Source organism: Myotis nattereri (assembly GCF_964212035.1).
Source record: "Myotis nattereri genome assembly, chromosome: 2".
In the NCBI taxonomy this organism is placed as follows: Eukaryota; Metazoa; Chordata; class Mammalia; order Chiroptera; family Vespertilionidae; genus Myotis; species Myotis nattereri.
The window spans coordinates 216,028,789-216,041,336 of record NC_138076.1 but is presented as its reverse complement, the minus strand read 5'-3'; the positions used below and the strand labels follow the sequence as shown (position 1 = coordinate 216,041,336).

Genomic DNA, 12,548 nt, shown 5'->3' with positions numbered 1-12,548 from the left:
TCAACAATTTATAAATTAAGAATCATTAGGTCAGCATCAACAACCAATATTTATTAATAATCAAAGCAAGAATAACAGTTGTGGGAAAAAATCAAGTGTTTTATTTAGAAGTATTTGGTACCAGAGAAGGAGGCCTCCCGTTGAAGGTAGAAGTCATACACACCATATGTATTTGTTTTAATTTTATGAAAAGAACAAAGTAAATCAAAATAAAAATTATATCTCTTCCTTGTCACATATTACAAAATATTTCCCCGATGATAAACCTTAAAACTAGACAAACGACCTTCAGTGGGAAGAGGAGGGGAGGGGCCAAGTGGCGCAGTGTATACAGAGCGCCCTCTGGTGGTAGGTGCTATGCATACCATCCTCCAAAACAACATCTAAAGGTTACAGAAGGGGCCACAGAAATCTCTTTCAAATGTATGTAATCTGAGCGGATGTAAACTGTTAAGTGGCTATTTTAAAACTGTATTATAGGTCCGGCCTGTGTGGCTCAGTGGTTGAGCATCGACCCATGAACCAAGAGGTCACCCATTCGATTCCAGTTTGTTGTGGATGACACTCAGCAGCATAACATCAAAATGGTTCACCCGCTCTGAGAAGTTTGGCAATTTCTTAAACACAAACAAACACAGTTACCATCCACCCAGCAATAGTCCTGGCATTTATCCCAGAGAAACAAAATGTCTACACAAACACCTGCACAAAGATGCTCATAGTTTCATTTTTAATAGCCAAGCTATTTTTAAAAATTAATAACAATAAGAATGTTGTGTATCAAAAACTACAGATATAACTAAAACCATATTTCCTGAAAACCCATGGCCATAGGTTTTTTTTAAAATATATTTTATTGATTTTTTTACAGAGAGGAAGGGAGAAGAATAGAGTTAGAAACATCGATGAGCGAGAAACATCGATCAGCTGTCTCTTGCACACCCCTACTGGGGATGTGCCCGCAACCAAGGTACATGCCCCTGACCGGAATCGAACCCAGGACCCTTCAGTCCGCAGGCTGATGCTCTATCCACTGAGCCAAACTGGTCAGGGCAATTTCTTTTTAATTGTTTGGGGTTTTTTTTTAAATATGTTTTTATTGATTTTATTATTTTTTTAATCTTCACCCGAGGATATTTTTCCATTGATTTTTAGAGAGAGTGGAAGAGAGAGGGAAAGGCTGAGAGAAACAGCAATGGAGAGAAACGCATCGATTGGTTGCCTACTGCACCGGCCAGGACTCAGGCCAGGTAGGAGCCTGCAACTGAAGTACATGCCCTTGACCGGAATCAAACCCGGACCCTTTAGTCCCCAGACTGACCCTCTGTCCATTTAGTCAAACCAGCTAGGACTCATGACCATAGTTTTAAATGTCCTTATAACTAAATAAAGACTGAAAAGTAAATTGACTAAGCCTGGGTTCCTAGGAAAGCAACGCTGAGGCAGAAACTTTGAACACTGCTTGATTAAGGTGTGACCCCAGGGAGAGGGAGAGGGAGAGGGAGGAAGCCACTATTGGGTGCTGAGCCAGCTGCTCCTTCTCAAGGGACCAGCCTCCAAGAGGCCAAATAAATTCATCATTTCTCAGTATTGTCCTTTAGGGGAAGAATTAATCCAGTCAGAGCTCTTCCCCTTGGCCCTGGCCAGGTAGCTCAGATGGTTAGAGAGCATTGTCCCAATATGCCAAGGTTCACTCTCCGGACAGAGCACATACAAGAAGCAACCATGTATGCACCAATGAATGCATACATAAGTGAAACCGTACATCAACGTTTCTCTCTCATCAGTAAATAAATAACTTTTTTAAAAATATATATTTTATTGATTTTTTACAGAGGAAGGGAGAGGGATAGAGAGTTAGAAGCATTGATGAGAGAGAAACATCGATCAGCTGCCTCCTGCACACTCCCTACTGGGGATGTGCCCGCAACCAAGGCACGTGCCCCTGACTGGAATCAAACCTGGGACCCTTCAGTCCGCAGGCCGACACTCTATCCACTGAGCCAAACTGGTTAGGGCAATAAATAATTTTTCTTAAAGGTCTTCCCCATGGAGTGTGAATTTCCCGCATTTCCAGGCTGCCCTGAGTGGGGAGCAAGGTGCAGCTGGCCAGTCACCACAATCCATCTTGGTTCTCACTCCTGGACTGGCACCCAGGGCTCGGCACTCACTTGACAAACACCAGGAATTCCCACCAGACCACTGGACACCCCTCCCTGACCTTTCTCCTCTAGGAGCTGGTGGGAGAGTGCCAAGTTGGGCAGAATAGACCCATGCTTTCTGGATCTAAAGAACGGTGCACTTGACTGTTCTTTTTTCTAATATTTGTAACATGTTTAAATTTTTTCTTCATTAATAATGAAATCAAGGAAGACTTTGTTTCCCTCTGAACACAGCTTTAGCTATGTCTATAGAGCAGAGTATGAAGACATGCACCTTTGCAGTTTTATATATAAAGGGTGTCCCAAAATTCACGCAAGAAGTAATTTTGATAGAAAACACAGGTTTATAATTAAAAGTTGTAAATTTTTTATTGATTCACAAAGTATACAGTATAGGGTTATGTATGGAATAGCATATCGGGTAAATGGATTATCATGTCGCGATAGCGAGCACCATTAACTGTTATTGCCTGACGTTGTGGATGCATTTGTTTCTCAATCACTCGTGGATTTTCTGAACCCCAAATGCGACAATTTTGTCGATTAACCAAGCCATCCACAACGTGTCACTGTTTGGTGCGGATTTTGGGGTGGAGGCATCATCAGACCATTCTTCTTCGAAAATGCGGCTGCTCAGGCAATAAGTTAATGGTGCTTGCTATCTCAACTTGATAATCCAATTACCCAATATGCTATTCCATACATAACCCTATACTGTATACTTTATGAATCAATAAAAATTTACAATTTTTAATTATAAACGTGTGTTTTCTATCAAAATTACTTCTTGCGTGAATTTTGGGACACCCTTTACTTTGAAACTTCATATTTGAGTTTTTCTTTGATTCAGGGGTTTTTTTTTAAGATAATTTGCTATTTTCTAACTATTTAGGTTCTCTTGGTTTTTTAACATTTTACTGTTTGTTTAGAATTGCTTTGGATTACGATCAAATCATCTGTCCTAGTTTTTCTCTTTATTCAATTTGCGTGCGTGTGCGTGTGTGTGTGGCCTGGCACATAATATTTTGCAAATATTCTGTGGGCTTAAATAGATGCAACGCTCTCTCTCTACACATAATAATAAACTGAGCCTGCTGATTGTATTAAAGCTTTTTGTGCTCATACCTGCTTTTCATCTGAATATCTGTCTATCCTGGAATGGGTGTATGAAGCCTGGGGGAGCCTGAGGCCCGCGTGCTGGTCCTCGGCCAACGCCAGGCTCCCAGGAGGAGAGACCCAGGGAGAGGCAGGGCTGGGGGCGGGGCGGGGCCAGCCCGCCGGGTTGCCAGGCGGCAGGACGGGGACACAATGGGGTCTGGGAGTTGGCCCGGACACCCCACTTGCCTTCCCAGCCGGTAGCCACAGGAGCAGGTTAGTGCATCAACTTCAGGCCCCTCCAGGCGCCCGGTCCCAGTTAGTGCCCCTGCTGCGGCATCTTCCCCAGACGCCAACACACCGCGGCCCCCAGAACCCCGGGGGAGTCCCTCCGGCGGTGCTGAGTCCAAGCTTGGCGTGGGCACACACACACACACTAAACTCACTCAGTTTGGGGGTGGGGGTGGAGAAGGCCTCGAAGCTGGGTCCCTACCCTGCGCCCCCCCCCCACAGAACTGGGATACCCCCCACACACACACACACACACACACACACGCCCGAAGCTGGGGTAGCCCCCCCACACCCCCACACCAGAGCTGGGAAAGCTACTGTGTTTTCCTGGCGCCTGGGAGACGGCTGGGGCCCCGCCTGGCTCGCCCCTGGAGTTGCCGGGATGTGTCGTCGTCCCCCACCTTCTGTCCACAGGTGCTGCGGGCCGTAGAGCACCCACCGCGCCATGGGCTCGGACCTCTGGGTCGGTCCCTGGCGACCGCACCGGCCCCGCGGCCCCATCGCGGCGCACTACCGGGGCCCGGGACCCAAATACAAGCTGCCCTCCAACACCGGTACCGGCGCGCGTCACTGCGCGGGGTGGGGTGGGAGGAAGCGCTGGCGAGGTCTGTATCGGGAGTGGGGTGCTGTACCCCAGGCCGGAGAGCGGAAGGTCCGTTCTGGGGGTGCTGTTCCCCGGGCCGGAGAGCGGGAGGTCCGTTCTGGGGGTGCTGTACCCCAGGCCGGAGAGCGGGAGGTCCGTTCTGGGCGGGGGTGGGGGGTGGGGGGGGCTGTGCCCGGGCCGGAGCGGCCGGACCGGGTGACGCTGGGTCGCCCGCAGGTTACGTGCTGCACGACCCCTCGCGGGCCCGCGCCCCCGCCTTCACCTTCGGCCTGCGCCTCCCCAAGCAGCAGGTCTCGTGCGGCCCCGGGCCGGGCTACTTGGTGCCGGCGCGCATGACGGTGCGCGGCTGGGACGGCACCCCCGCCTTCTCCATCTTCGGCCGCCAGCGCCACGCCGCGCCCAGCCTCACTCCCGGACCGGGTCAGGACCCCTGCCCGCTCCCCAGGGCCAAGCGACACCCAGAACCCCCACCCGAGCCCGACCCCGGGGACCCTCACACTCCAAGTTCGGGGCTCCGTATCGGACCTCCAAGAACTGCAGGCTCCACGGGTTTTGACCAACCGCGGTTCGGTGTCCCCTAATCCCAGAACCCAGGCCTGGTTCTGCCGACACCCCCGGTCCGCCCCACAGGCAGGTACTTCCCGGAGCGAGCGGGCAACGCCACGTACCCCAGCGCGCCTCGACACACCATGGCCCCCCGAAACTGGGGCGTGCAAGCGGAGCACAACACCCCAGGTGAGACCACGCGGGTCCGTTACCGCTGCGAGGCCCTTCCCACCCGGCCCGGCGGCCACCGGGCTCACCCAGGCCCCCTCGCTGGCTGCCTCCCAGGTCCCGGCACCTACACGGTGCCCTCGGTCCTGGGCCCGCGAGTCATCAGTAAGGCCTCCGCGCCCACCTACTCCCTCTACGGCCGCAGCGTCGTGGGCAGCTTCTTCGAGGACCTCAGCAAGGTGAGGGCGCAGCGGGCTCCACGTCGGGAGGGGCAACGGGGCAGCGGGTGAGGAAGCCAGGCGCTGGGTCAGTGGCCAGCGGGAATGGAGGCCCAGCCCAGCACCCCTCCCGCAGACCCCAGGTCCCGGCACCTACCACGTGGTGAACCCCGGCATCTACAAGTCTCGGGCCCCCCAGTTCACGATGCAGCCGCGGACGGCGCTCCCCCAAGACAACAGCCAGAACCCCGGGCCCGCAGCCTACAATGTGGACCAGGTGATCCGGGGTCCCGGGGCCAAGGGTCAGATCCGGGGGATGAGAGTCCGGGTCCAGGATGGAGGGTCCGAGGCCCGAGGTTTGGGACCGGGGCAGGGGTGGGGGTAAAGGGGAGACAGGGCGGGGACCCTGGCGCGGAGCTGCAGGGTCGGCCTGCGAGGTCAGCGGCGTCTCCTGGGCCCCCAGCACCGGAAGCCCCGCGGCTGGAGCTTCGGGATCCGACACTCCGACTACGTGGCCCAGACCTTGGCCGAAGTGGATGACTGATGGGCCGGCGGGCGCGGCCCCACAAACCTTTGCTTAAAGCTTCGGGAACCAGCCGGGTGTCCGCCTCTCTGTGCGCCCGGCCCGGAGAGGGCGAGGGGGCGGAAGGGCGGGGAGGGGGGGCGGCGAGTCCGGGAAGTCGAGTCCCGGGGGCCTGTGATTGGCCGGAACCAAAGAAACCAAAATCGAAAGTCGCGTCTCCAGACCCCGGTAGACGAGCTGGTGCGAGCTTCCTGCCCGGGTGCCAAGCTTGCAGTTTGGACCGTAGTCAGGGCACCTACAAGTCAGCCAATGAGTGCATCCATAAGTAAAATAACTACTTTATGTTTCTCTTTTCCTCTCTAAAATCCAATAAAAAAATATCCTCGGGTGAGAATTGAAAATAAAAAAACCTGGGGGGATGGGGGGGTCATGTGGGGATAAGGACACGTATGTAATAACTTAATCAATGAAAATTTAAAAAATAAAAATAAACCGCCCTGGCCTGTGTGCTCAGTGGTTAGCGCGTGGGCTTGCGCACCGAAGGGTCGGGGGTCGCGGGTTAGACGCTGGTCCGGGCAGGTCCCTGAGTTGCGGGATTCTCCCCACCCCCTCCCTTCCTCCCTCCCACTCTCTCTGGAGAACAATGGAAAAGATATCATGTGAGGATTAACAAAAAACACGTAGTTAGTAGTTTTTGAAAAACACATCATCCCGCCTCCTCGAGGCGGCGATTGGCCCAGAGTCCTATCCGTGTGAGGCCCCGCCCACCTGCCGTCTAGGGCAGCCAGTGACCAGCGGGTCCGCCCCTCCCTGTGGGGAACTGCCCCTGCCTGTCGGGAACTGCCCCTGCCTGTCGGGAACTGCCCCTCCCTGTCGGGAACTGCCCCTCCCTGTCCGCGAGTCTAAGCTCCTGGAGGGACAGGGCGGAGGCCGGCAGGAACCGAAGCAGGAAAGGCGAGGGCCGCTGTCCGGAACAGGTAGGAGCCGGGGTCCCGTTATGAGGCTGAGACGTGGGAGCTGGACCCAGAGACACGCACGTGGGCAACACAGACCAGGCGGCGGCGGGCGGGGCGGACAGGAGGAAGGAACGGGCGGGGACGAGCGCACCTGGCTGCTCGGATGAACACAGGGTGGGGCGGGTCCCAGGTGTGTCTCCCACCCCGCAGGCTCGGAGCAATGGCGACCCCGGGAGCCCCAGTGGGTGGCGTCTCGTCCGGAGGGCCCCAGTGCCCTCCTGACCCAGCGCTGGAGCCCAAGCAGCTCCCGGAGCTGATCCGCCTGAAGCGAGACGGAGTCCGCCTGAGCGAGCGAGACATTCAGAGTTTCGTGCGCGCCGCGGTGGACGGGAGCGCGCAGGGCGCACAGATAGGTGTGTGGGGCAGGTGGGCATTCCTGACTCCAGCGAGACCTCCTACCCTTGGCACCCCACGGCTCCGCACCACGTCCCTGGCCCCAGGCTAACCCATCCCTGTGAGCGCGCCCCCTCATGCTGCCTACACCACCGTGTCCCATGTTTAGGGGCCATGCTCATGGCCATCCGACTGCAAGGCATGGATCTGGAGGAGACTGTGGCGCTAACCCGGGCCCTAGCCAACTCCGGGCAGCAGCTGGAGTGGCCAGAGGCCTGGCATCAGCAGCTCGTGGACAAACATTCCACAGGGGGAGTGGGTGACAAGGTCAGCCTGGTCCTGGCACCTGCCCTGGCTGCCTGTGGCTGCAAGGTGAGGTGCCTCCTCTCCAAACCCGAAACTCAGGCCTCAGAGGCCAGCAGCTCCCAACCTCTAATTTGGTCCAGAAAGAGCCCCCAAAGGCAGGACCCAAGCTCCTTGCCCCCCACCCCCCCGCCATTCCCAGCAGCCCCCGTAACAGGACCACGCTATCTAGCGCCCCTTCCTCTTCAGTACCCGAGAAAGGACCCCCAAAGGAAAAGCTGGGTACTCCTCCCTGGGCAGATACCAGCCTCCTTCCTCAGTCCCAAACCAGGACAATTTCCTTCCCATTCCCTCTCCACCAGGTGGACACCCACTACCACTTCTAACTGCAGCTGAAGTCCTAACCAGGGAAGTGAGGGAGGAGGTGGAGGGTGACAGGGCAGGTGCACTCAGACCCCTGTCCAACAGGTACCCATGATCAGTGGGCGTGGTTTGGGGCACACAGGAGGCACCTTGGATAAACTAGAGTCGATTCCTGGATTCACCGTCATCCAGAGCCCGGAACAGGTACGTGGAAGCCACTGATCAGTCATTGACCTGGATTATTGATGTAAACATTAAAGAGAATCGCTGAAGGATCACTGATGGGTTATCAGTCAGGGTCACTAATGAGGATATTCATAAAAGTTATTCATGGGTCTTTGCTGATCATTGGACTTTGGTCAAAGTTACCAACAGACTTTTGGTTGGAGCCATTAATAGGGACTTGGTAAAAATCCCCGATGGGCCATAGGGCATTGATTAATGTCACTGATGGGTTGAGCCAATCATTAATGAGGACTTATCAGAATTGTTCCTAAGTTACTGGTCATGGTTTTGACATTTGTCAAGGTGGCTGGTGAGTCCCTTGATCAGGGTTAGTGATGGGGTCATTGACCAGAGGTCACTGGGGGTCCTGACATACGGGGATTTGGCCAGATGCAAGGTCTGCTGGAGAGAGTGGGCTGCTGTATTGTGGGTCAGAGCAAGGAGCTGGTTCCTGCAGATGGAATCCTGTATGCAGCCCGAGATGTGACAGCAACCGTTGACAGCCTGCCACTCATCACAGGTGACCTGACCCCACACTCCAGGGTCCACCTTCTGCATGTTAAACATCCCTGACTTCTGATGGACCAGTCAAGGGTCCTCTCCTAAGGGGACTGTGGGGCCTCCCCCAACCCCAGGGCAGACGTCCCCTCACCACTCAAGAGGGAGACCTGGCTGAAGCACAACAGTCCAGGCCCTGTGACGCCCATCATAAGGGACTTGACCCTCAATGTTCAGAGTCCCTGACTCCTCATGTCTGACCTGAGAGCCAGGATGCCCTGCATCTCTCAGGAAGCGCCAAGCTCTCCTGTACCCAAGGCCCCCTCTGCCTCCCTCACAGCCTCCATCCTCAGCAAGAAGGTGGTGGAGAACCTGTCTGCACTGGTGATGGATGTGAAGTTCGGAGGGGCTGCCGTCTTCCCGAGCCAGGAAAAGGCCCGGGAACTGGCTAGAGCGCTGGTGAGCGCTGTGCCCAAGGAGCCTCTGCTGGGGAGGGTCTCCCCCTACGGGCCGGTCTCCCCTTCATAACCGAGCCATCTGCTCCCTGTTGCCTCAGCCACATCCACTCAGCAGGCCTGTGTCACCTTGGCCTCTGCCAGCACCTGGCTTCCCCACTCCCGGTTCCTCCTTCACCCCCTACTCACCTTACCAAGCAAGGCTGGCATGGCCCCGGGTCTGGGGGATCCTCCAAGGCTCTAGGCCCCGGGCCGGCACACGGTCTTTCTGACCCCCACCTCTGAAGTCGGGCACATTGCCTGCTTCACCGCTCCCCCCACTCCAACAACCAAACCCTTCTGGGCCCCCCTCACTCCTGGGGAACTGGCACCCGAGAGAGCAGCACCGGCTGGAGTTTGGTAACAAGCTGCCCCACAGAATGCAGGGCAGGGGCCACACTGAACCATGTCTCCGAAGGTTAATGTCGGGGCAGGCCTGGGGCTCCGGGTGGCAGCGGCGCTGACAGCCATGGACCATCCCCTGGGCCGCAGCGTGGGCCACACCCTGGAGGTGGAGGAGGCGCTGCTTTGCATGGACGGCGCAGGGCCACAGGACCTGCGGGACCTGGTCGTTAGGCTCGGTGAGTGGACCCATAAGGTGTCGGGGTGGGAACTACAGAACCGCCTCCGCGGCACCTAAACCCCAGACCCACGCCGGCAGGGGGCGTCCTGCTCTGGCTCAACGGACAGGCGAAGGCCCAGGCCGAGGGCGCAGCCCGGGTGGCCGCGACGCTGGACGACGGCTCGGCCCGGGACCGCTTCGAGCGGATGCTCGCGACGCAGGGTGTGGACCCGGGCCTGGCCCGAGCCCTCTGCTCCGGGACCCCCGCGCAGCGCCGGCAGCTGCTGCCCCGCGCCCAGCAGCAAGAGGAACTGCTCGCGCCCAAGGACGGTGAGCTCCCGCAGACCCGCCCCGCCAGGCCCCTTCACCCCCCAGGCCCCTGCCCTTCCTCAGCCCTGCCCTGCCCCTCGCGCCCACCCGCTCAGCACTCCCTCCCCGCAGGCACCGTGGAATTGGTCCGGGCGCTGCCGCTGGCGCGCGTCCTGCACGAGCTGGGGGCCGGGCGCAGCCGCGCCGGAGAGCCGATCCGGTTCGGGGTGGGCGCCGAGCTGCTGGTCAGCGTGGGCCAGAGGCTGCAACGCGGTGAGCACGAATCCCGGCCCCTCATTACCCCGCCCACCGCCCCGGCCTCCCCAGCCACTAACCGCCCATCCGCCGCCCGCAGGGTCACCCTGGCTCCGCGTGCACCTGGACGCGCCCGCGCTCAGCGACCCGCAGCGGCGAGCCCTTCAGGAGGCGCTCGTGCTCTCGGACCGCGAGCCCTTCGCCGCCCCCTCGCCCTTCTCTGAGCTCATCTTGTCGCCGAACGACGCGCAGCAATAAAGCCGAGAGCAGCAATAAGGCCGAGCGGCAGCAATAAAGCCGAGCGCAGCAATAAAGCCGAGAGCAGCAATAAAGCCGAGCGGCAGCAATAAAGCCTAGCGCAGCAATAAAGCCGAGAGCAGCAATAAAGCCGAGAGCAGCAATAAAGCCGAGCGGCAGCAATAAAGCCTAGCGCAGCAATAAAGCCGAGAGCAGCAATGAGGCCGAGCGGCAGCAATAAAGCCGAGGGGCAGCAATAAAGCCGAGCGCAGCAAAGCCGTGTCTGCGCCTGATTCGCTCGCGGGCAGGGGCGGGACTCCCGAAGCACCGCCCCGTTTGGCACGTGACCTTTGGTGGGGGGGGGGGAGCCACCTCCTGCGCGCACTTCCGGCTGCCATCCGGACGCCCGTGCGCGACGCGTTGACGCGTGCGCAGTGGAATCCAGCGTGGCGACCCGGCAGCGGGCCCTGAGAGCAGGGCGAATCGCCCGAGGTGCGGACCCCGGGAAGACTGGGTGCGAGGTTCGGAGGGGCGGGCGGGCAGGCGCCTGCGGTGTGCTCGGCGCGTGGCCTGCGGCAGGTCCAGCTTTGCGCGTGCGTGGAGGGCGCCTGGAGGCTCAGGGAGTCTCCGCAGGGGCCGCCGCCTGCCAGGCACAGCTCGTGCAGCGCTCAGAGCCCATTTGGTAAAGGAGGCGGGTACAGAGGCTAAGGGACGCGCCCAAGGTCACCCAGCCCGGAGCCCAAGCCCAGGAATCGAGGGAGGAGGGTGGGAGCCAAGCGGTTAGTCCTCGGAGGCCCCTCAGCAGCAGCTGAGCAGGTGAGGGGTCCTCAGACCCCCGCCGACACCCCTCCAGGAGCCCCTGTAGAAAGGCTCGGCCGCCGGAGTTGTCGGGAACCCGGATGTGAAGCGGGTGCGACTGGTGGCAGGTGGAGACCTTTTCTCCAAGCGGGTGGGCCAGCCAGGGAGTGGCCCAGGTTCTGCTGTAGGCGGGGAAGGGGGGGTCTGCCGAGTCTGCCTTTGAGGGTTGAAGCCAGACTCACCGGCCTCCTTTCTGAAAAGGGGGCTCATTGCGAACAGATACACGTGCTGCGGAACCCAGGCAGCTGTGCACGCCGAGTGACCTCAGGCGGCTCCGATGCTGAAACACAGGTGAGTGCTGCCCTGTCTGTAGCTGCGGGGCCGGGCCGGGGCCGGGGCCGGGGAGGGAGGAGGCAGAACGAGGCACTCGCCTGAAGGACAGCAGTGACAGGCTGGACTTCTGATGACACCTAAGCTTGGAGCTTCTGCCTTCAGAGGTGAGACGGTTGTGAGCTCAGCGGAGCCCTGGGTGGCCATCTGGGACAGCTTGGTCCCCCAGGTGGAGACCCATTTCCCCGGTGATGGGAGGCGACCCAGGAGGCCAAGGCACCTTCCAGCTCCTGACCCGTTTGCCCTCTTCCAGGAGCATCAGGCCTGTGCTGCGGCTGCTGGCTCCGCTGCCCAGGGCTCAGCACGCGCTCTCTCAGCTCAGGGCCTCCTCCCTCCTGAAGACTCCTGGAGGCGAGGCCCTCCATGGGAGGTGCCGGCTCTTGTCAAGGCAGGGCCCTGCAGAGACAGGCAGGCAGGGCCAGCCCCGGGGCCCTGGGCTGCGAACTAGGCTGCTGGTCACGGCCTTATTTGGGGTGGGGCTGGGTGGGGCCTGGCTGGCCATGAGGGCTGAGAAGGAGCGGCAGCAGCAGCGGCGGCGGACAGAGGCCCTGCGCCAGGCCTCCGTGGGCCAGGGAGACTTCAGCCTGCTGGACCACCAGGGCCAGGCTCGCTGCAAAGCCGACTTCCGAGGCCAGTGGGTGCTGTTGTACTTTGGCTTCACTCACTGTCCCGACATCTGCCCTGACGAACTGGAGAAGCTGGTGCAGGTGGTGCGGCAGCTGGAGGCCCAGCCCGGCCTGCCCCTGGTGCAGCCCGTCTTCATCACTGTGGACCCCGCGCGGGACGATGTTGCCGCCATGGCCCGCTACGTGCAGGACTTCCATCCGCGGCTCCTGGGCCTGACCGGCTCGGCTGAGCAGGTTGCCCAGGTCAGCCGCAGCTACCGTGTCTACTACAGTGCCGGCCCCAAGGACGCGGACCAGGACTACATCGTGGACCACTCCATCGCCATCTATCTGCTCAATCCCGACGGCCTCTTCACAGACTACTATGGCCGGGCCAGGTCGGCCGAGCAGATTGCAGACAGTGTGCGGCGCCACATGGCTGCCTTCCGCAGCGTCCTGCACTGACCTGGGTCATTAAAGGGTGTGGTGGAGCTGCGTGTGTGTCTGAGCCGTACCAGCTGCCCTGGGAGGCCACGGACGAGAGGAGCCCAAC

The 12,548-nt window shown here is 59.0% G+C and overlaps 3 protein-coding genes across 14 annotated transcripts; all 3 read left to right on the top strand.

Annotated features, from left to right (window-relative positions):
- Positions 1–3,030: 3,030 nt before the first annotated feature.
- On the top strand, positions 3,031–6,107 carry CIMAP1B (ciliary microtubule associated protein 1B). Of its 3 annotated transcripts, XM_081081092.1 has the most exons (7): positions 3,417–3,533; positions 3,963–4,102; positions 4,369–4,572; positions 4,783–4,887; positions 4,984–5,105; positions 5,221–5,361; positions 5,548–6,107. In XM_081081092.1, the coding sequence occupies exons 2-7, from the start codon at positions 3,994–3,996 to the stop codon at positions 5,626–5,628; spliced, it is 762 nt and encodes a 253-aa protein (XP_080937218.1). In that variant the 5' UTR covers positions 3,417–3,533; positions 3,963–3,993; the 3' UTR covers positions 5,629–6,107. The 3 variants fall into 3 exon arrangements, with proteins under 3 accessions (XP_080937217.1, XP_080937219.1, XP_080937218.1); XM_081081091.1 differs by having other exon boundaries at positions 3,031–4,102; XM_081081093.1 differs by having other exon boundaries at positions 3,031–4,102; positions 5,284–5,361; positions 5,548–6,106.
- A 375-nt stretch (positions 6,108–6,482) lies between these two features.
- Positions 6,483–10,484, top strand: TYMP (thymidine phosphorylase). 9 transcript variants are annotated; one of them, XR_013995447.1, is made up of 11 exons: positions 6,483–6,584; positions 6,754–6,976; positions 7,126–7,328; positions 7,728–7,826; positions 8,238–8,367; positions 8,686–8,804; positions 9,258–9,420; positions 9,501–9,731; positions 9,843–9,983; positions 10,066–10,326; positions 10,383–10,484. XR_013995447.1 is itself a non-coding variant. In XM_081081015.1 (10 exons), exons 2-10 carry the CDS (start codon positions 6,784–6,786, stop codon positions 10,221–10,223), a joined length of 1,437 nt encoding a protein of 478 aa, XP_080937141.1. In that variant the 5' UTR covers positions 6,503–6,584; positions 6,754–6,783; the 3' UTR covers positions 10,224–10,476. The 9 variants fall into 9 exon arrangements, 3 of the variants coding, with proteins under 3 accessions (XP_080937141.1, XP_080937142.1, XP_080937140.1); XR_013995450.1 differs by having other exon boundaries at positions 6,526–6,584; positions 9,530–9,731; positions 10,383–10,475; XR_013995451.1 differs by having other exon boundaries at positions 6,526–6,584; positions 10,066–10,297; positions 10,426–10,475.
- SCO2 (synthesis of cytochrome C oxidase 2) lies at positions 10,460–12,486 on the top strand. 2 transcript variants are annotated; one of them, XM_081081072.1, is made up of 3 exons: positions 10,460–10,694; positions 11,280–11,351; positions 11,644–12,486. In XM_081081072.1, the coding sequence occupies exons 2-3, from the start codon at positions 11,338–11,340 to the stop codon at positions 12,458–12,460; spliced, it is 831 nt and encodes a 276-aa protein (XP_080937198.1). In that variant the 5' UTR covers positions 10,460–10,694; positions 11,280–11,337; the 3' UTR covers positions 12,461–12,486. The 2 variants fall into 2 exon arrangements, with proteins under 2 accessions (XP_080937198.1, XP_080937199.1); XM_081081073.1 differs by having other exon boundaries at positions 10,628–10,694; positions 11,262–11,351.
- Positions 12,487–12,548: the final 62 nt, after the last annotated feature.